The sequence below is a fragment of the Echinops telfairi genome, unplaced genomic scaffold, assembly GCF_000313985.2.
Source record: "Echinops telfairi isolate 266 unplaced genomic scaffold, ASM31398v2 ScPeMD7_3533;HRSCAF=4204_0, whole genome shotgun sequence".
Taxonomy (NCBI): Eukaryota; Metazoa; Chordata; class Mammalia; order Afrosoricida; family Tenrecidae; genus Echinops; species Echinops telfairi.
In genome coordinates, this window is record NW_022107431.1 from 92,220,130 (window position 1) to 92,238,700 (window position 18,571).

Sequence of the window (18,571 nt, forward strand, 5' to 3'; positions counted from 1 at the left end):
TATTTGGCTTTTTAAGTGAGGTGCCTCTGGGTACTTAATTGGGAGGAATGTGGTTTGCTGGCCCAAGGATCTGGACCTGAGTGCCTTTGGGTGGAAGCTTTATGGCAGATTGGCATGTACTCTGGGCATTTATTGGAAGTCCTAAAAGAACTTTGTAACATGGCTGGACCAGAACAAAGATCAGACTAAAAGGCTGAGGTTGAGGGTCATAGAGATATATGCCTGCTAGCACAGCACAGAAGAAACTGTCCTAACTGACCAACTGTATGTATGTTGAATTGTAACCTGTTAATGTCCCTAATAAACCCCATAATTGTGGGTATTGTCTGTGAGTTCTTTACGGCCACAGCAAAGAATTCTCAAGCCCAGCTGAAGAGTAGGGAATACAGTAGGAAAAAAAAAATCCTTGCTCCTATCACTTAAAACTTTTCTATCAAAATTAGACTCAAAATGCTATGCCTTTCTCTACATGAAATCTTCTCTGATTCAACTCCTCTTACTTGGCTCATTCTTTAATGAATACTTAATACTTATATAACAATTCAGAAATATGGCTTAAATTAGAGTTGGGTATTAAAAAGGCATATGTGTTTCTTGTTTCTAAGACTTTTATTCCTTCTGGCTTTAATACTAAATCCCAACTTGGCCAGGCTAGCAAGTTCCTGCACCTTCTCTAGGTCTGTTTTCACTCCCTTTGGGAAGCCTCCCCTGACCGGCATTCCACAGTCCTGCAATACTAACACACACGTCTCTTTCCTGTGAATTCCCACCACAGTGTTTCTCCTACCAGAGAATGCTGTTTTAGTGTAACTGAACTCCCACAGGTGGTAATCCTGTGACTGAGGGTGCTATTTATCATTTTAGCTCGTTTCCCCAGCTCCTAAAAGTGCTTGACTGACAATCAATGATCAATAAACAAAACCTGAGTAATAGAATACAATCAGCTAGTAAAAATAATGAATAAAATTTATGAATTGGCTTAGAAAATGCTTCCAAAGCATATTAACTTTAGAAAGTAAAGTACAAGGCAGCTTTATAGTATGCTACCATTTATATAAGAAACCCTCATGGTACTGTAGTTAGGTACTAAGCTTCTAACCTCACAATCAGTAGTTCAAACTTAAATAGACTCTCAGAAACCCTATATAGGTTTGCTATGAATCTGGGTCTACTCGACGGGTGCTCTTGGTTTATGGTTTTACAATTTATATTAAAAATGGGGGGTTATTAATAAAATTTGCATATCTATATGAGGGACCTTCAAAAGCTTATAGAAAATGATAAGATAATTAAGCTTCCATGGACTTTTGAATCCCCTTATGATTATCTCTAGGGATGGGTGAGAACTGGGTGGTTGAGGGGCAGAGTAAGAAGGAACCTTTTCCGTGGATATACTTTTAAAATCTTGCTGTTTCCTTTTCATGAAACAGTATATTTAAATTTAAAAGATGAATGGGGGAAAAATGCCCCTAAAGTACCACAAAGAAGGTTATGAGCAAAGCAGCTGGGTAATAATCTTTCCCACATATTAAAATGAACTAAAAGTAAATAAAATCCAGTTTCTTAAGTGTCTTATCACCCACCACTTCAAAGAACCAGAGAGACTAGGCATTTTGCTGTTTGCTATTGATGAGTTGGCCCCTAACTCATGGGAACTCTATGTACAAGGATGGAACAGAATGTTATCATCATAGGGTGTTTGTGACTGATTTTCGGAAGTAGATTCCCACACCTTTCCTTCTTGTTTGTCTTAGTCTGGAAGCTCTGTTAAAATCTGTTAGGCATCATAGCAACATGCAAGTCTTTTCTGACAGACAGGCCTTATACAGTATACTGGCCAGGAACCAAATCTTGCATGGTACACTAGAATTCTATGACTACAAAATCACTGCCCCCTATTTAATTGATGTCCCAAACTCAAACCAAACTCACTGCCATTCTGATTCGCAGTGATCTTTTTGGACAGAGTAGAACTGCCCCTATGGGCCTCCGAGACTCTCCTGCAAGTGGCTGACCTTATGGTTAGCAACCCTGTGCATAACCACTACGTCACCAGGACTCCTCAGAATTTTAAAAAGCAAACCCAGTAAGCCAAGTGGCATTTATGTATTTTTAAATATACTTTAAGAGACCACAATGAACTGTCTATATATTTCCTAGGGAGTATGCACTGTTTGTTTACAGACAAATCCACAAACTGACCTCAGAAGGTGCAGCAACCAGCCCCAAAGAGCTTCCCTCCAATGATTCACACCTGTATGTGGTCCCCTCCCACACAGAACTGTGGCTGTCATGGGTGAGGAATAAATAGAATGCTGCAGAAGTGAAGGGGTGTGACTGCTCAAGCTAGGTCATAAAAGACATTATAGCTTCTACCTTAATCTCTACTAGAATCACTTATTCTGGGGTAAGTAATCTGTGCTATAAGAAAATTTAAGAAACCGAGGCCTCCTTCCAACAGCCAGAATCAATTTGCCAGTCAGATAAGGCAGCTACTTTAGAAAAGGGTCAGCCCCAACAAATCTTCAGATGATTGTAGTCGAAGCTGACACTTATCAGCAACCTCACAAAAACTCAAATCAAAATCCTACTGCCAAACTGTTCCTTAATCCCACAGAAGCAGAAATGGTGAGAAATGTTTTATTTTGCTTCAAATTAAATCTTTGCTGTTTTTTTCTACCCTAGAGAACATTTTACGAGTTTATTTTTTTCATTTTATATATATATTTTATTTTTAAACAATTTTTATTGTAAATTAGGTGGTGGTTTACATTTCAGATCATTACATTTGTATTCAACAGTTTTTTTAAAGTTTTATTGACAATTTAAATGGTATACAACTCAATACATTAATGTTAAAAAAAACTGTCATCAATCAATTTAGTTGATTTAATTTACAAAGCAATAGATAGCTAAAGAGTTTATTCTTAAATACCTGTGGAACTATAGTATATGAGGAATGTGGGAGGCTCATTAACAACACAATCTTGCTTGCTGACAGTGAAGAAAATGTGGAACACTTAACACTGATGAAGATCAAACACTATAGCCTTCAGTAGAAATTATACATCAACATAAAGAAAACAAAATTCCTCCCAACTGAACCAGCCAGCAACATCATGGTACTTTGGACTTGTCATCAGCAAGGACCAGTCCCAGAGAAGAATATCATCGTTGGTACAACAGAACATCAGTGAAACAGAGGAAGGCCCTCAATGAAAAGGACTGAAGCAGTGGTTGCAATAACGGAGTCAAAAAAAGCAACGACTATGGGGAGCGGTAGGACCAGGCACTGTTTCTTTCTGTTATATGAGGATATAGGGTTGCTAAGAATCGGAACTTACTGGATGATACCTAACAACAATATGCTCAAATAATATTTACCTTTTAAAAATCACAACAGTTTTTTTTGAAAAAGCATTTACCAAATCATATAAAACTAATGTACATCTCAGATAGCTTTGAAACATAGCACATTGAACACAGCCTTTACATTAAAATAACAGAAATCATGTTGCTGGATCCTATTATTCAAACTCAAGTTTGAATTCGTAACTAATTGTTGACAATACTGTATAAAATGTGGAAGTCCTCTAATGTTCCTTTTCTTCCAAAATCATGGAGTTTAACATTTACAGTATTAGCCCCCATCATTTTCTTCTGCGAGAAATTTTACAATTAAGACATGTTGTCAGACCGATGGTTCCAGGGGGACATGGGAGAGCGGGAGGCTGGGGGAGGTGGGGGGAGGGGGGAAGTCAACAAACCCAGGGACAAGGAAACACAAGTGATCTAAAATCAATGACAAGGAGGGCATAGGATAACTAGTTAAGTTTCATCAACTGCAATGTAGCCGAGAGGAATTACTGAAAGCCAAATGAAGGTCAAACATGATAGTGGAACAAGAGGAAAGTAAAAGGAAATAAAGGAAAGAACTAGGAGGCAAAGGACATTATTTATAGAGGTCTAAATACAGGCTTGTACATATGTAAATATTTATATATACTGATAGGTAGATCTATGCATACATATTTATATGTTATTAAGGTAGCAAATGAACATTGTACTCAAGTACTCCCTCAACACAAGAACATTTTGTTCCAATAACCTGGCATTCTGTGATGCTCACCTTCCCAACACATTCGCTGAAGACAAAATGGGTGCATAACAAATGTGAAGAGAGTTGATGGTGCCTGGCTATCAAAAGATACAGCGTCTGCAGTCTTAAAGGCTTGAAGATAAGCCATCAGCCATCTAGCTGAGAAGCAACAAAGCCCACATGGAAGAATCACACCAACCTGTGTGGTCACAAGGTGTTGATGGGATCAGGTATCAGGCATCAGGCATCAAAGACTCAGAACAGAAAATCATATTGATGTGAATGAGGGGAAGGACAGAATGGAGATCAAAGCCTATCTGTAGACAACTGGACATCCCCTCACAGAAAGGTCACAAGGAAGAGACGAGACAGTCAGGGTGCAGTATAGCACTGACGAAACATACAACTTTCCTCTAGTTCTTTAATGCTTCCCCCCCTCCCACTATCATGACCCCAATTCTACCTTACAAATCAGCCTAGAACACAGTATGTACACTGATACAGATAAGAGCTCACAACATAAGGAATACAGGACAGATAACCCCTCAAGACCAATAATGAGATTAGCAATACCAGGAGGGGAAGGGGAAGGTGGGGGAAGAATAATGGGGGAACCAATCACAATAATTGATATATACCCTCCCTCCCAGGGGGATGAACAAAAGCAATATGGATGAAGGGAGACAGTGGTCCTTGTAAGACAAGAAAAAAATAATTTATAAGTTATCAAGGCTTCATGAGAGAGGGAGTGGGGAGAAAGGTGGGAAAAATGAGCTGATACCAAGGACTTAAACAGAAAATGTTTTGAAAATGATGATGGCTATATAGATACAAATGTGCTTGACACAATGGATATATGTATGGATTGTGGTAAGAGCTGTAAGAGCCCCCAATATAATTGTAATTTTTTAAAAAAAGACACATTGTCAGACCAGTTTAAGAGGGTATCAAAATTTAAGAGGTGTAAGAGCCCCCAATATAATTTTTAAAAAGACTTGACAAGTTTAAGAGGGTATGAAAATACTGCCATGGGTACCTGTGAATCATCTTGAAGACAGCCAACGAGTATATTCAGTGGTCCGAGGTTACATTTGAGAAAAAGAACACAAAACCGGCATTGAGCTACCATCCTATGAAACTTTCGCCAGCTGCTCCATCCTACTCCTATCAAGATTTAGTCTTGTAATTCATAGAGGTACTCTGCCCCATAGGGTCAACAGCAGTGGGAATCAACTCTACAGCACTGAGTTGTTGTTAATACAAAAAGTTCCATTTATCTAACACTTTTGATTGTTCAATAACACCTACCCTAGAGGTTTCAAGCAGCTGAGATTCACACTATATCATAATATAACAAAATCAAGTTGATCTGAAAAATGGTAGAACTATTTACCTATATAACTCAAAAAACTATGACCACTGTGCTTTTATAGTTTCTCAGATTAGTCAGTTGTCACATCAAAATGATGAATTTTTCTGTACTGCTTCTATGCTGCTTTGTTTTATAGTAGCAACAAAGAAACAAACCCACTTGTTTAAGTGTCTCTTATGAATTCAAGATAGGTATTTTCTTACTTCGAAAGTGAGGTTGCATCTGAGAACCTTAGTTAAACATGATCTTTGGTTAAGTATCAAATTATAGCATATACCAGTAAACCAATTATTGCCAATCTGGTTTTTTTTTTGTTAAGCAGTATTTGGAAATAGCACAGCGATTGGGTAGTCACATCTGACCTCCCCAAGCTTCAGTACAGAGGAGAATCCAACTTCACACAGACCCAAGGCTGACTGTCACAAGGCAAAGGTCAGACCTGCTTCCAGGCTCCATCCTTTCTTACCCAACTCTGATATCAACCATTCCTCCCATGGCACTCTGCTCTGCTGGGTTTAATGATGTTGCAGTGGCCACACTGAAGTCACAGACAATATTCATGATTACAGAGGTTAATTAGGGAAGTTAACAGGTTAATACCGCAAAGCCAGGGCTAGAAAACCTTAAGCAGTTTCTGATCAATCAATATAGTGATTGGTCCACAGCAGCACTTCTTCTTAGTCAACAAGCAAGTGTCTCTAGCCCTCAGTCTAAGTCCCTTTCCTCTGCCTCTGTAGGGCAGGAAGCCGGCCTGCTGCCCTGCCTCACTGTCTCCTGGCTTCAGAGGTGCAGCTCCTCTCCTGTGTTGGTGTGGCTCTTTCGCTCTAATATCGCAGGGTCTTCATGCCTCTGCTGCCTCTGCCACTTCAGAAAGGGGTCACCGTTAGTTGCTGTTCTTGCTTGATGATCCTGGAATTTTCTTTTCCCGCTTCTGAAATGACTCTCTTATGTCAAGGACAATGACAAATCTGATCAATCCCCAATTTAAAGTCCTCTATACCTTATTTGCATGGTCCCACCCAATCATTTTCAAGAGCCCTGGTGGTGTAATGGTTATGAGTTGGGCTGCTAACAGCAAGGTAAGCAGTTCAAAACCACCAAGCTGTTCCATGGGAGAAAGACTAGGCTTTCTATTCCGATAAAGATTTATAATCTTGGAAACCCACAGAAGCAGGTCTACCCTGTCCTATAGAGTTGTTCTGAGTTAGAATCAACTTGACGGCAGTGAGAATAGCTTAAACCCAATCATTTGGTTGGAGTTATAGAGAAATGGATATGAGAACAGTAAGTAATTTCACTTTGCCACATAGTAACAAACTAGTTTATTTACAAAAGTGGTTCACATACACACCAAAAAACCCCTCAATTTAAGCATTAAGCTAATAAAAGAAATAAATGTCTATATTAACTATGGCAACTTGAAATATAAGGTGTTTTCTAGAATTAGGAAATTTGTTTTCCTGTTTGTTCATATGAAACTTTCAAGAGGAAAATTTATCATTATCTCAGGGGAAGAAAATGAACTCGAAATTTCTTATGCATCATAAAAATACAGCTATAAAAACTTCAGTGAAGTTAGAAGGAGATAAAAAATTCTTTTAGGATTATCGTCTTATCTCCTTAGATGAGATAAACTTTATATGAACATTCTGTCATCTTCAAATCCATGGTGATGGCCTTGCCCTATTATCAGAAGTTCCCCAGGGCTTCAGATTCCTTTGACACAAAAGTTTACTTTCAGGTTAATAACAATAAGGCACTAGTATTTCACTGGTGAAAGTAGCATTGGTAACAATATTTCTGACCAACTATCATGACTAAACATTTTGAATGAGTGTACAGAACACTGATCAAAAGGGGGAAAACACAGAATGGAAATTCAAATCATTGCCTACAAACTTCCTGATCCCATAGAGATGAGTTGAACCCAACAGTTGTATGAGCCCCTAATAAAATGTTTAAAAAAAAATTTTTTTTAAAAAGATGTGAGTTGAACCCTTGAAACTACTGCCCTGAGATAACCTTTGAACCTTAAACTAAAACTGTCCCCTGAAGTCTTCTTAAAACGAAATAGTTTAGCATAACTAGCAAGATATATCTGCCCAGACCTTTATGCTCTTTCAAGATATTTCTATATGGGATCACATTGATACCATCAACTCAAAGGATCAGATAGGAAACCTGGGAGCTAGTGTGGGTTTATATTAATATGGGAGACCAACTCAGAACAGCAGCGTAAGAATGGCTGTACAACTCAAAAATGTAATAAATGTCACTGAGTTATACATGCACATTGTTGAACTGGTATAGGCTTTGCTGTGTATATTCCCAACAATGACAAGGTAAAAATTTTTAAAGAATTTTTTTGAAAAGATATACTCTCTTATCACAATAGTATTATCCTGTTAGTTATTACATGAAAATATTTGTTCTATAATTCTACATAATATACTCCTCACTTATTGACATCGTTAAGTTCCAAAGGCCATACTGTTCTGTAAAAAAAACGACATTATGAGAAATGGAGGATCACTACACCATTACGTATTTACTTAAATTATATCATTAGATACCTGCTAAACCACTGAGAAGCATGGTCTAGCCATGTTGATGTATACCTTAACCATTACAGCCAGGTTACTCACGCCTCACACACCTGTGTCCTTTACCTTCAGATGTACATTGTGAATTGGCAAAAGGGTTGGGTAGATTTTTCAGTATTGTAAATTCGAATTATTGGGTGACAAGAGAGGCAAAGGATAAGAAATGAGTATACAGTCTCAGAAACCGACAGGGGCAATTCTATTATCTTTCCTGTAGGGTTGCTATGAGTCAGAACTGAAAAAACAAACAAAAAAACCTGAGTGTAGTTTTATTTCAGAGATAACACTTATGAAAGGTTTATAAAACAAAACAAAAAGATCTCTCTCTCTCTCTTTCTCCTCGCTGCCATCAAGTTGATGGTGAATCATAGCAACCCTATAGGACAGAGTAGAACCCCTGTGAGTGTCCAAGGCTGTATCTAACTCTTTACCAAAGTAAAAAGCCCCATCTTTGGCAGCAGTGAAGAAATAATAGAATTAACTGGTTGTGACTCATAACTCACTTTGCTGATACTTAAACCCAAAACTAAACTCACTGCCATTGAGTTGATTACGAATCAGGGACCTTACACTTAGTTATCAATAATCCAAGTTTTATGTGACCATGCAGATCACAACCCAACTTGTTATCAGGTCACCAGGGTTCCAAGAAGTCTTGCAGTTAAAAGCAAATCAGAAGTCATTTAACTTAGTTATTAACAATACAAATGTATTTCAGGTGGCCTCTATCACTCATAGTTTTGAAAAGTCGTAACTAATAAAGTAAGTCATTCACAGTGAAAACAATTCCACCATCAGCAACATTTTCACTTGTTGCACTTCAAGATGCCATTCCAGTAACCAGGCCATCAAGCAGAGTTTAAAACAGATTATGATTTACGAAAAAACATCAAGAGTGGAAAAACAATTCTTTGTCATAAATTAACACGTGAGGCTCAGGAGGACGTATGCGCATTCTTAATTGATATTTAACTAAGAAGCTTTTTCCTTTTATTAGTGAGGCTTGCCACTAGATCTTGATAGTGCGGTATGCTTCACACTTACAACTGAAAACCCATAATAAATGAGTTAGTACTTAAAACACACATGACATTTGAGAGCTTACAGAAGGGCCATAATAATCATGAAGCCTAGCAATTCTTAAATGGGGGTTCTAAGACACGTGGGAGGCTTTCATAAAGATTTACTGTCTAGGAAATACTTAGGGTGGGCCTACTCTGTCCTAGAGGGCTGCTGTGAGTCTGGTGAGTTGGTTCCATGGCGTTACATTTCAGGGGATGTTAACAAGTTGGACCTGAGAAAATAAGTTCTCTGATCTGGTCAGTTTACAAAAAGCTGTGATAAACTTCCACAGAAGTATAGCAAAAGTTTGAGAAATTCTGCCCAAACTAAAAACCAAACTCACAATCCATGGAGTCAATACTGACTCGTAGCAACCCCCTGGGGGTTTCCGAGACTGTAACAGCAAACCCCATAACCCAGTCTTTCTGTAGTGGAGCTGCTGGTGTTTCCAACCATGCAGATCACAACCCAGCTTGTTATCAGGCCACCAGGGTTCCAAGAAGTCTTGCAATTAAGAGCAAATCAGAAATCATTTAACTTAGTTCAACCTAGTATGTTCCCAGATAATGTGCTAATGAACACTGTTTTGGAGCAATCAATGTATTAACAGCTTTAGAACCGAGTTCCAGAGAAACATCTGGAAAACCCTGACATTGTCAAATTCCCTTAAGTAGATAATGAAACGCAGACCTGAAAGGGTTCACACCTGACCAGTGGCAAAGTGAAGCATGTGAACCTACACCCTCTTACTGCTGGGTCAGAGCCGCCTCCTATATAACTATAAAATAGAACTCTTTTGACTGTGTACAGTGACAGCATTTGGTTATGGGGTTTCATTCATTCAATAATTGGGTCTCTAATAATAATCAGACCATCTATATTACTTGCTATTACTTCGCAAATCTGAGGAAGGGCTTCATTTAGAAGGGTGGCTGGAAAGTAATGACTAAAACCCAGCATTTGGACTACATGTGGTTTTAATTACCTCATGCTACAAATTCTCTTTGCTCAAGGAAATCACTGCATGTCTATCAGGTGGAAAGTTACTTTCAAGCAGGTGGGTGAGCTACTTAGGGCAAAAGGTTAACCTAAGTAATCTATAAACAAACCCTAAAAGTAGCTGACGTTCATAGTTATGTGTACAATTTAAATTTATCTGCATAGAAGGCAATATCACAACTGAATTTTGTTTCCATAATTCAAGGCTTGTTCAGGCAAATAACCACTTGTTTCTTACATCTGTGATCATCCAAAAGGAAAACAAGTTGCTTTAACTATAGTCTCCAAATCAGATTTTTCCAATCTGCCCTTCTCAAAGTCCTCACACAACTCTAAGATGGAGTAAAAATCAAAACACATGATTTCGTTTTAAGAAAGGACAGTTGAGGACGCTTACCCCGCCCTCCCCCAAAGGTCTGGAGAAGAATGGAGAAATCCAAACAAGTCACTACTGTTATGTTGCAACTCTGGGACTAAGAAATCAAAGGTGATGAATTGTTAACAACTTCCGTAAGGCTAACCTGACTTCCTCTTAATAAACTTCCGTACTCCTTTCTAACCTAAGAGAACCCACCACCGAGTCAATGAGAGGACGTCGAGCGCGGATCCCGCCAACAAAGAGCTTCCACGGTGCGCCCTCACCACACAGGTGCCACCTGCACCCCAACCTCGCGCCTGGCTGGGCCCCGACCACCGGCCACACCAGACCCAGGCCCCGCAGCGGCTCGTGGGCCCCCGCGCAGCTCTCTGGTCCCCGCAACCCAAAGGGCGGCCAGCGCCTCCGCGGCTCCAGGCGGGGGCCGGACCGCAACACCCGACGCCGCAAAAGCCCGAGGCGCGACACATCCTCGCGGCTCCGTACCGAGCCAGGCGGAGGAGGTCGCCTAGGTCCGGCGGCCGGCCTCGCGACCGCGGTGGAGGCGGGGACGCGGATACCTGCCGTGGGTTCCCCTCTTCCCGTCGCTCTCCAGGCAACCAGCGCTGCTACACGGAGGCCGGAGCCCAAGGGCCTGGTGACAGCTCCCAGAGTGCACCGCGTCCGCTCCCACGCCGGCGTTGACGCCGACGTCGACCGCCCCAGATATCCTCCCCACAGGCGCGCCACGCCTCCCGTTGTTCCCACCGCGCCTTCTAGCGGCCGTATTGGGAAGCGGCTCATGGTCATCAACTACTGCGGGGGGAGGGAATTTTAGAAGGTGTTTTAAATCACGCCAGGTCTTGATGGGGAGAATGCTCCACGGGCTGGGGATTCAATACAGCTTTTAAAGCTATAGCATCTTCTATACATATTGCTTTATATAAGGAACTTGAGGCCCATGAAGGTTAAGAGACTTGTAAAACAGGAGCCAAATGATTGCAAGTATCCTGAGTCTAAAACTCGGAGATGCCAAATTATTCAAAGGAGCTTCGTACCACTTGGCTTGGACTAAAGGGTCAAAAAATATATACACATGTTTTCAATTCATGACTACATATTCATTAAAAATAAACACCAATTTATGAGTGACATGCTAAAAATATTATATATTCTAATAAACATTAACATTTAGTAGCCTTGGAGGTAAATAAGTAGATGATACTATATGGAGTTGAAATCATTGCCCTTCAAGTATATGAATTACTTGAGATGGAATAGCAGTAAACTAAAATCAATAAAACAGTTACCATGATCCATGATTTTGAATTACTGTGATTTATAAGCAAATCTATGTAGCAACAGATGTTTATCTATATTAGAAACCCTAGCTATTAAACTTAAGCTAGTATCTTCGCAGAAGTGGGTTTACGTATTTTATTTGGAAATGCTTAAAATTGTATTAAAGCTTAAAATCTTTGCGGAAGACTCTGGTTTACATTTGGAGCCCTAAATCCATTTTAAGTCTCCACAGAGATGCAGCCTCTAAAGAGTTTGGTAAGGCCATTGTATAATGCTTTGCCCTCAGTTTGCGGCAACACCTTTGGCCTGTCCAAACTCACCATTGAGCTGACTTCAACTCATATTGACTGGATAGGAAAGAACAGAACTACCCTTTGGGGTTTCTAAGGCTGTCAATATTTATAGGAGCAGAAAGCATCTCCATTCTCAAACATGGAGCAACTGGTGGCTTTGAATAGCTTGCAGTTAGCAACCCAGCGTGTGATCCACTAGGCCACCAGGGAGGAGTCCTCTCACCCTCAGGAACTTGCTTGACTGTGCCAGTGATGGAAACTGGGGGACTAGGGCCACAAGGTCATGAGTCATACTATGACCTAGTTAGTAGCTGGGTCCTGAACCAAATTTGTAAGCTTTTATTATCAGCAACAATGTACACGTCCCAATCATGGTTCCATTCCCACTTTGTAGCCCTACCTTCAAAGGAAATGAATTGAACTGCTGCCAATCATGGTTTTATAGCAATTTCCATTGTGTTCACTGTCCTATTTAAGAACTTCCTGACTGAATCCTAGGAAACCATTATGGTCTCATGTTGACTATCTCCCTCATCAGGATGATCTCTCTTGTCTGTGTCCTATTTACTGTTGTTGTTGTTGTTGTTGTTAAGTGCTGTCAGTTCTGACTCATAGTGATGCTATGGATCACAGAACAAAATACAAAACGCACCATCCTCACAAATGTTCTATGTCTGAGGCCAGTGTTCACAGCCACTGTGTCAACCCACCTTGTTGAGGGTCTTTCTCTTTCTCACTGCCCCTTTACCAAGCATGATGTCCTTCTCCAGCGTCTGGTCTCCTGACAACATGCTCAGAATACTAGAGATGATACCTTGCTCTCCTCATCGCTAAGGACCACTCTGGCTTTTCCAAGACAGATGTGTTTGTTCTTTAGCGGTCCACGGTACTTTCTGTCTTCCTCCGCAGTACCATCATTCAATGCATTGAAAGTTCTTCTGCCTTCCTTATGCAATGCCCAACTTTCACATGCATTCGAGCTGCATGAAATCATGATGGATTGGGTCAGATGTACCTAAGACTTCATAAGTGGGCCTCTATAAATTATATTTGAATTTGGGGCCCTTCCCTGTCAGAGGAAAACAGCCTCTAACAACTGAAGGATCTGTAGGCGAAATTGTACGGCAATAATATATATAAAGGTTATAATAAAGTCATAGAAGCTAGGAGAGATAGGAGATAGGAGAGGTAGGAGAGAGTAAAATAAAAGAGTCAGACACATTTTATGGTAGCATGCACATCTCAGCCCCTCTTGATGGTCCACGTGGAGGTGGGAGAAGAGGGAGAGAGTGTGTCTTTACTATCTTGGGATATTTCTAAGTAGCCATTAGACATGTTCAGTAGTTAGGTATGTCACAAGGTGAGTGGTAACCACAGTAAAATTCCTAAGATCGGAGAGCCGCAGCGCGGGAGCCGCGGAGTGAAAGGGAGCGCCATGTCCGCGGAAATCCCTGAGGCGGCCTCGGCGGAGGAGCAGAAGGAAATGGAAGATAAAGTGACTAGTCCGGAGAAAGCTGAAGAAGCAAAATTAAAAGCAAGGTATCCTCATCTGGGACAAAAGCCTGGAGGTTCAGATTTTTTAAGGAAACGATTGCAGAAAGGGCAAAAATATTTTGATTCTGGGGATTACAACATGGCTAAAGCAAAAATGAAGAACAAACAACTTCCTACTGCTGCCCCAGATAAGACGGAGGTCACTGGTGACCACATTCCCACTCCGCAGGACCTTCCTCAGCGGAAACCATCCCTTGTTGCTAGCAAGCTGGCTGGCTGATTAAAGAGCTGAACTGCAAAAAAAAAAAAAAAAAATTCCTAAGATCACAGGTGAGGAAACCTAATGCCTGCACTGGGGGAAGGTAGGAGGGGGACTGGGTGCGCCAAGGGAGGAGATAGCAATAGAACGTCCACTCCTATAGGAAGATAGAATCAAACATGTGCTCGCTTTAAGGCCACATAGCTGTTAGAGGAGAATCTGTACGAATGATAGTTAAAGCAGAATTATGTACTTGAACTTTATCTCTAACTTACCAAAATGATGGCTTTCCTACAGTGGAATACTAGCTTTCCAGAGTTAGGGAATATAGTCCTAGTCATATTTCTCTCAGTGTTAGTTTAGTTTCCCACAATTCCCTCTCCCAAATGAAATTAATATTTTTGTTCTGTTTAACTATGACCTTGACATTTGAGAGTTACATCACTAACTCTTCTGGAAACAAGCCATGTTTTAAAACCAGTGTCTTGCTTCTTAAAATATTATATTGTAACTCTATTAACTGTGAATTTATATTTTGATAGTTCCCAATTATAAGGCTTTAAATTATACTGGATTTTCCCTCCCCATTTACTGTATCAAATTCTCCAAACTTATTTTCTAGTACCAATACACTCATGTTACTGAATCAGTTTTTCAGGGTCCTGGGCATTTAGTGGTTAAAGTGCTGAGAGGTCAACACTGAGACAGGGAAGGGAACCGAGATAGAACTGAGACAACCTCATGCTCTTAACATGAGGTTAAGAGCAGCTTGATTAGGGCAGGGAAAGAGCTCCCTGGAAGGAAGGGAGAGCAGAGAAAGAGACAGGAGCATCGTGAGCTCCCAAGTGGGTTCCGAGACCCAAGGAGTTAGGTCAGGGCAATCACACCTAGCAGTGAGGCAGTGGGACTTCTATAGGGTCCGAGCCAAGGACATATGCATTGATAACGGGAAGGGAGGCTTTTAGTCCTGCAGCTGCAAGGCCTTGAGGCTGGGGGAACGGGTGTGTGGACCCTGCCCTGAGAGATAAGCTCCTCAGAATGCTGGTGGCAGGGGCTGCAAGTCCAGCAGATCGTTGTCCTTCTGAGAGGCTGGGGGATGGGGCTGTGTGGTTCTGACCTGGCCCCAACACCAACTAGGTGGTTCGAACCCACTAGCTGGTCTGTCTGAGAAAGATACAGTGGCTGTGCTGGGGGAAAAGAGGTCCCTCATTCAAAGTGTTAAACGGGACAAAGACAAGACAAAGATACTTCATGTGAATGAGAGAGACCATGATTGTGTCCGAGGATTCAGAGACACAGCCATGTAAATAGGACACGGTGAACAAAGCAAACTGTCACAAAAGCACGATGGACACAAATCAGTTCATCACAGTTGCAGGAGGGACTACAGAAGTGGGAAGAGGGCCCTGATGGGGGATATGTACAGTACTCTACTGTCGATTAGAAAGATTTACAAAATTGACTCAGGGCCCTTAGTCAGGATATGACCCATGACTATGTGACTCTAATACCACTGTTTTAATCAACGACACAGGCAGGCAAGTTCCCAAGGGCCAGGTTGTCCCTCCCTGAGCTAGCGAGAAGAAATCACAACCATCGAGTAGATTCCAATTCCTAGCAATCCTGTAGGACTGAATGGTATTGCCCTTGTAGGATTGGAGCCTGTAATTTTTTACTGGAGTAAAAAGCCTCATCTGTTGTCTGCAGAGTGGCAGGTGGTTTCTAACTGTGATTGTTGCAGTTAGCAGTCCAATGGCTGCCCCCCTGCACATCCAGGGCTCTTACTGGGCACCACAGTGTTCCACAAACCTAGTCCACAGCATTTAAGTTCTAATACACAATTGGCTTCCTAAGATTACCTTGAAATCCTACAGCACAGTTCTGTCGTGTCCTGTCGGATTCCTGTGAATTGGAATCAAGGGAATGGCAATGAAATTAGGTTTTTGGTTTGGGGATGAGAGTTTACTTCTCCAAATGTTAACCGTGGGAATTCATCGTTGGGATCAACCTTTGTCCCCAAAGGTCACTTGACCATGTGATTCAAGATACTAGGCTCCAGGCACACACTCTTCTGAATCTGGATCAGAAAACGATTACAATGCAATTACTATTCTTTGTTTCTTTTGCAACGAACTGTTTCAATCTCAGTTCATATCTCAGATGAGAAGCAACGCCAAGGCAGTGTAAAGGGGAAACTGAGGTACAGGGAGACAACCGGCATCACTGACAAGATAAGGGAGAGCAGAGACAGAAATAGCTTTCTTAGGGGAGCTCCCAGAGAGGTTCCATGACCTAAGCCAAAGGTCAGGGAAGTGGTGCTCAACAGCTGGGGGCAAGAGTTTTTATAGGGGTGGTGAGGAATGTATGGAAATTAGCATATGGGGTCTGGACACTCCTAGAATTGTTTGTGGACTCCTTGGGGCTTTCTTTGAACCCAGAGCATCTGGTTCCACCAGTTATCTTATCTACCATCTGCTGCTGACCTTCAGGGACATGCAGGGAAGCAAGTGCAGGGCCCTGACCTGCTTCAGCTTAGTCCAAACAGGCAGGCCTTTTAGTACAGTCAGGCCTTGACATTTGTTGGCTTCCATGGAAGGGAGCTACGAAGCCACTTTTTCAGAAGAAAAAAATCTCACTGCCATCGGGTCAATTCTGACTCATAGCAACCCTACAAATAAGAGTAGAAATGCCCCCCAACCCCTCCCTGGGGGTGTGGGGGAGATGGCCAAGGCTGTAAATCTTTATAGGTGTAGAAGGACTCATTTTTCTCCCTCAGAAGGGATGGTGAATTCAAATGGCTGGTGGTTTTGAACTGCTGACCTTGCACTTAGCAGCCCAACATAATCCCTTACACTGCCAGGGCTCCTTCCAATCTATCATAGTTCATAAAACAGAGCAAGATAAAGTGGAGTTTGGGTGGGAATTTGGGCTTCCTGTGGGGGGTGCCTGGCTCTAGCGCCTCCTATAATCTCCCTCTCTTCCTGTCCCATCCTTATCCAAGTTAGCCAAAGGAATGGAGTTCAATGTGGTGGTTAGATTTTATATTAACTTTGACCTGGATGAAAGTGTAGGGATAGGGTCTAACCTACCAACTGGGTCACAGTCTGATGCCACCTTTCGGGTTGGCATTTTCATAAGGGAGGTGCTGAGAACCCTCTCTCTCTCTTGCCCTTCAGCTTCCCTGATTGCTGAAGATGTTGGTGTCCTACCATGCAGACCCTATACCCACAGGCCTGTGATCTCTCTCCTTGTTCCTTGGTTCTAGCCATCAGCTTGCAGCTACATGAGCCTTCAGAGGCTCCCGCTAGCATCGGATGCATGGACTTGAGTTGGATAGGGCTGGGATGCCTTGTTGATATAAAATCACTAAGTTCTTTCTTATGCAGGTATGAGTGTCACTGTCTTTGTTTCTCTAGACAACCTAGCCTGACAAACTCAATATACGGTAATTTTTGTAGTCATTTTCAGGGAGACTACGTTTCCGAAGAACAACACTGGTGGCACAGTGGTTGCCGCATCCTGCTCCCCACTGAAAGGTGGGTGGTTAGCAGCCACCAGCCACTCCCAAGGAGAGAGGCCTGCAGCTTCTGTAGAGATGTACATACAGCCTTGCGAACCCGATGGAACAAGTCTACTGTGCCCTATACGGTGGTTTGTATCTGAACGCTGTATCCCAAAAGGTTGGTCGGGGTTAAGACTTTAAGACCCCCGGAGGAGCCCAGCAATGTCTCCATGCACCTTTCTTGCACCATTCACCTACCTCCCCCTGGCGCAGATCCCTCGCAGGCGGCCCGCCGGTCCGGCAGGTGGCGCTGTGGGCTAGGAGGCAGCGCGTCGCCACGCGGGGATCCGGGATTGCGGCGCCGCCCCGCCGGTCTGCTCCCAGATTCATCAGCATCTTTGCCGGCCTCGGCCCCATGGCGGCTTCAGCCGAGGCGGCGGCGGCGGCGGGGACGCGCGTGTTCCTGGAGGTGAGGCGACAGCTGCAGAGCGCGCTGCTGATCCTGGGGTAAGGCCGGGGCTGAGCCCGAATGGCGTTTCCGCTGCCAGGGGCCGAGAGGCGGGGCGGGAATTTTGAGTTTCTTGTCTCTGCCTTCCAGTTGCATAGAGCATCTTGCGGGAGAAAGACGAGGCTTTCTGATTCCATTCCAGTCTCCGAAAGCCGCAGGGCAGCTCTACGCTGCCCTGTAGGTTCGCGATGAGTCGGAATCAACTCGATAGCCGTGCGGGTGTTGCGTGAGGATCTCTTGATCCTGCAGGCAGTGGATCCCTCCATCCGGTGTGCACGGCCACTGACAGCCTCGGTGTGCTCTGAGCGTGCTCTTCGATAGTTGATGTATGGATTGGAACAGGAGTTGTACGAGCCCCCAATAAAATGATCTAAAAAAGAATACAGAGTTCCAGTCTCATCCGAACTTTCAGAACCAGAATCTACATTTTACCCTAACGCCCTGGATTCAAATGCATATTAACTTTTGCGGAGCAGTGACATGAAATAAACCTGCAGAGATTTGGCTTTTACAACAAAACAATACAAAAGAAAGAAAAAGGCTCTTCTGCCTCTCTAGGGGATCCTCGTTTTGGGATCCGTTTCGATGTGTGAGCTTCCTCGGCTCATTGGCCTTCATTCTCCCTGCTCTCACCGCCCCCTCCTCCCCCCGGCCCCCCAGGCCCCCTCAAAGAGAAAAATGTTGTTCAGTGCAGAGAAACTGACAGTCTCTTAATAAACGTGT

General features: G+C 42.6%; 3 protein-coding genes across 11 annotated transcripts in view; 2 read left to right on the top strand and 1 right to left on the bottom strand.

Moving 5' to 3' along the window:
- Positions 1 to 11,149, bottom strand: part of DOP1A (DOP1 leucine zipper like protein A) — a 101,937-nt gene extending 90,788 nt beyond the window's left edge. For all 9 annotated transcript variants that reach the window (XM_045294485.1, XM_045294484.1, XM_045294483.1 and 6 more), the window contains exon 1: positions 11,072 to 11,149. The gene's annotated coding sequence lies outside the window, so the exon portion shown is untranslated. The remainder of the gene's footprint in view (positions 1 to 11,071) is intronic.
- A 2,336-nt stretch (positions 11,150 to 13,485) lies between these two features.
- Positions 13,486 to 13,881, top strand: LOC101647563 (cAMP-regulated phosphoprotein 19). Its single transcript, XM_004696290.3, has one exon. It carries the CDS (start codon positions 13,521 to 13,523, stop codon positions 13,857 to 13,859), a length of 339 nt encoding a protein of 112 aa, XP_004696347.1. The 5' UTR covers positions 13,486 to 13,520; the 3' UTR covers positions 13,860 to 13,881.
- A 3,858-nt stretch (positions 13,882 to 17,739) lies between these two features.
- The window catches only part of UBE3D (ubiquitin protein ligase E3D), a 185,498-nt gene continuing 184,666 nt past the window's right edge, over positions 17,740 to 18,571 (top strand). Inside the window, exon 1 of the mRNA XM_013003643.2 lies at positions 17,740 to 17,847. Within this exon, the coding sequence (XP_012859097.2) occupies positions 17,756 to 17,847 (92 nt within the window). The 5' untranslated portion in view covers positions 17,740 to 17,755. The remainder of the gene's footprint in view (positions 17,848 to 18,571) is intronic.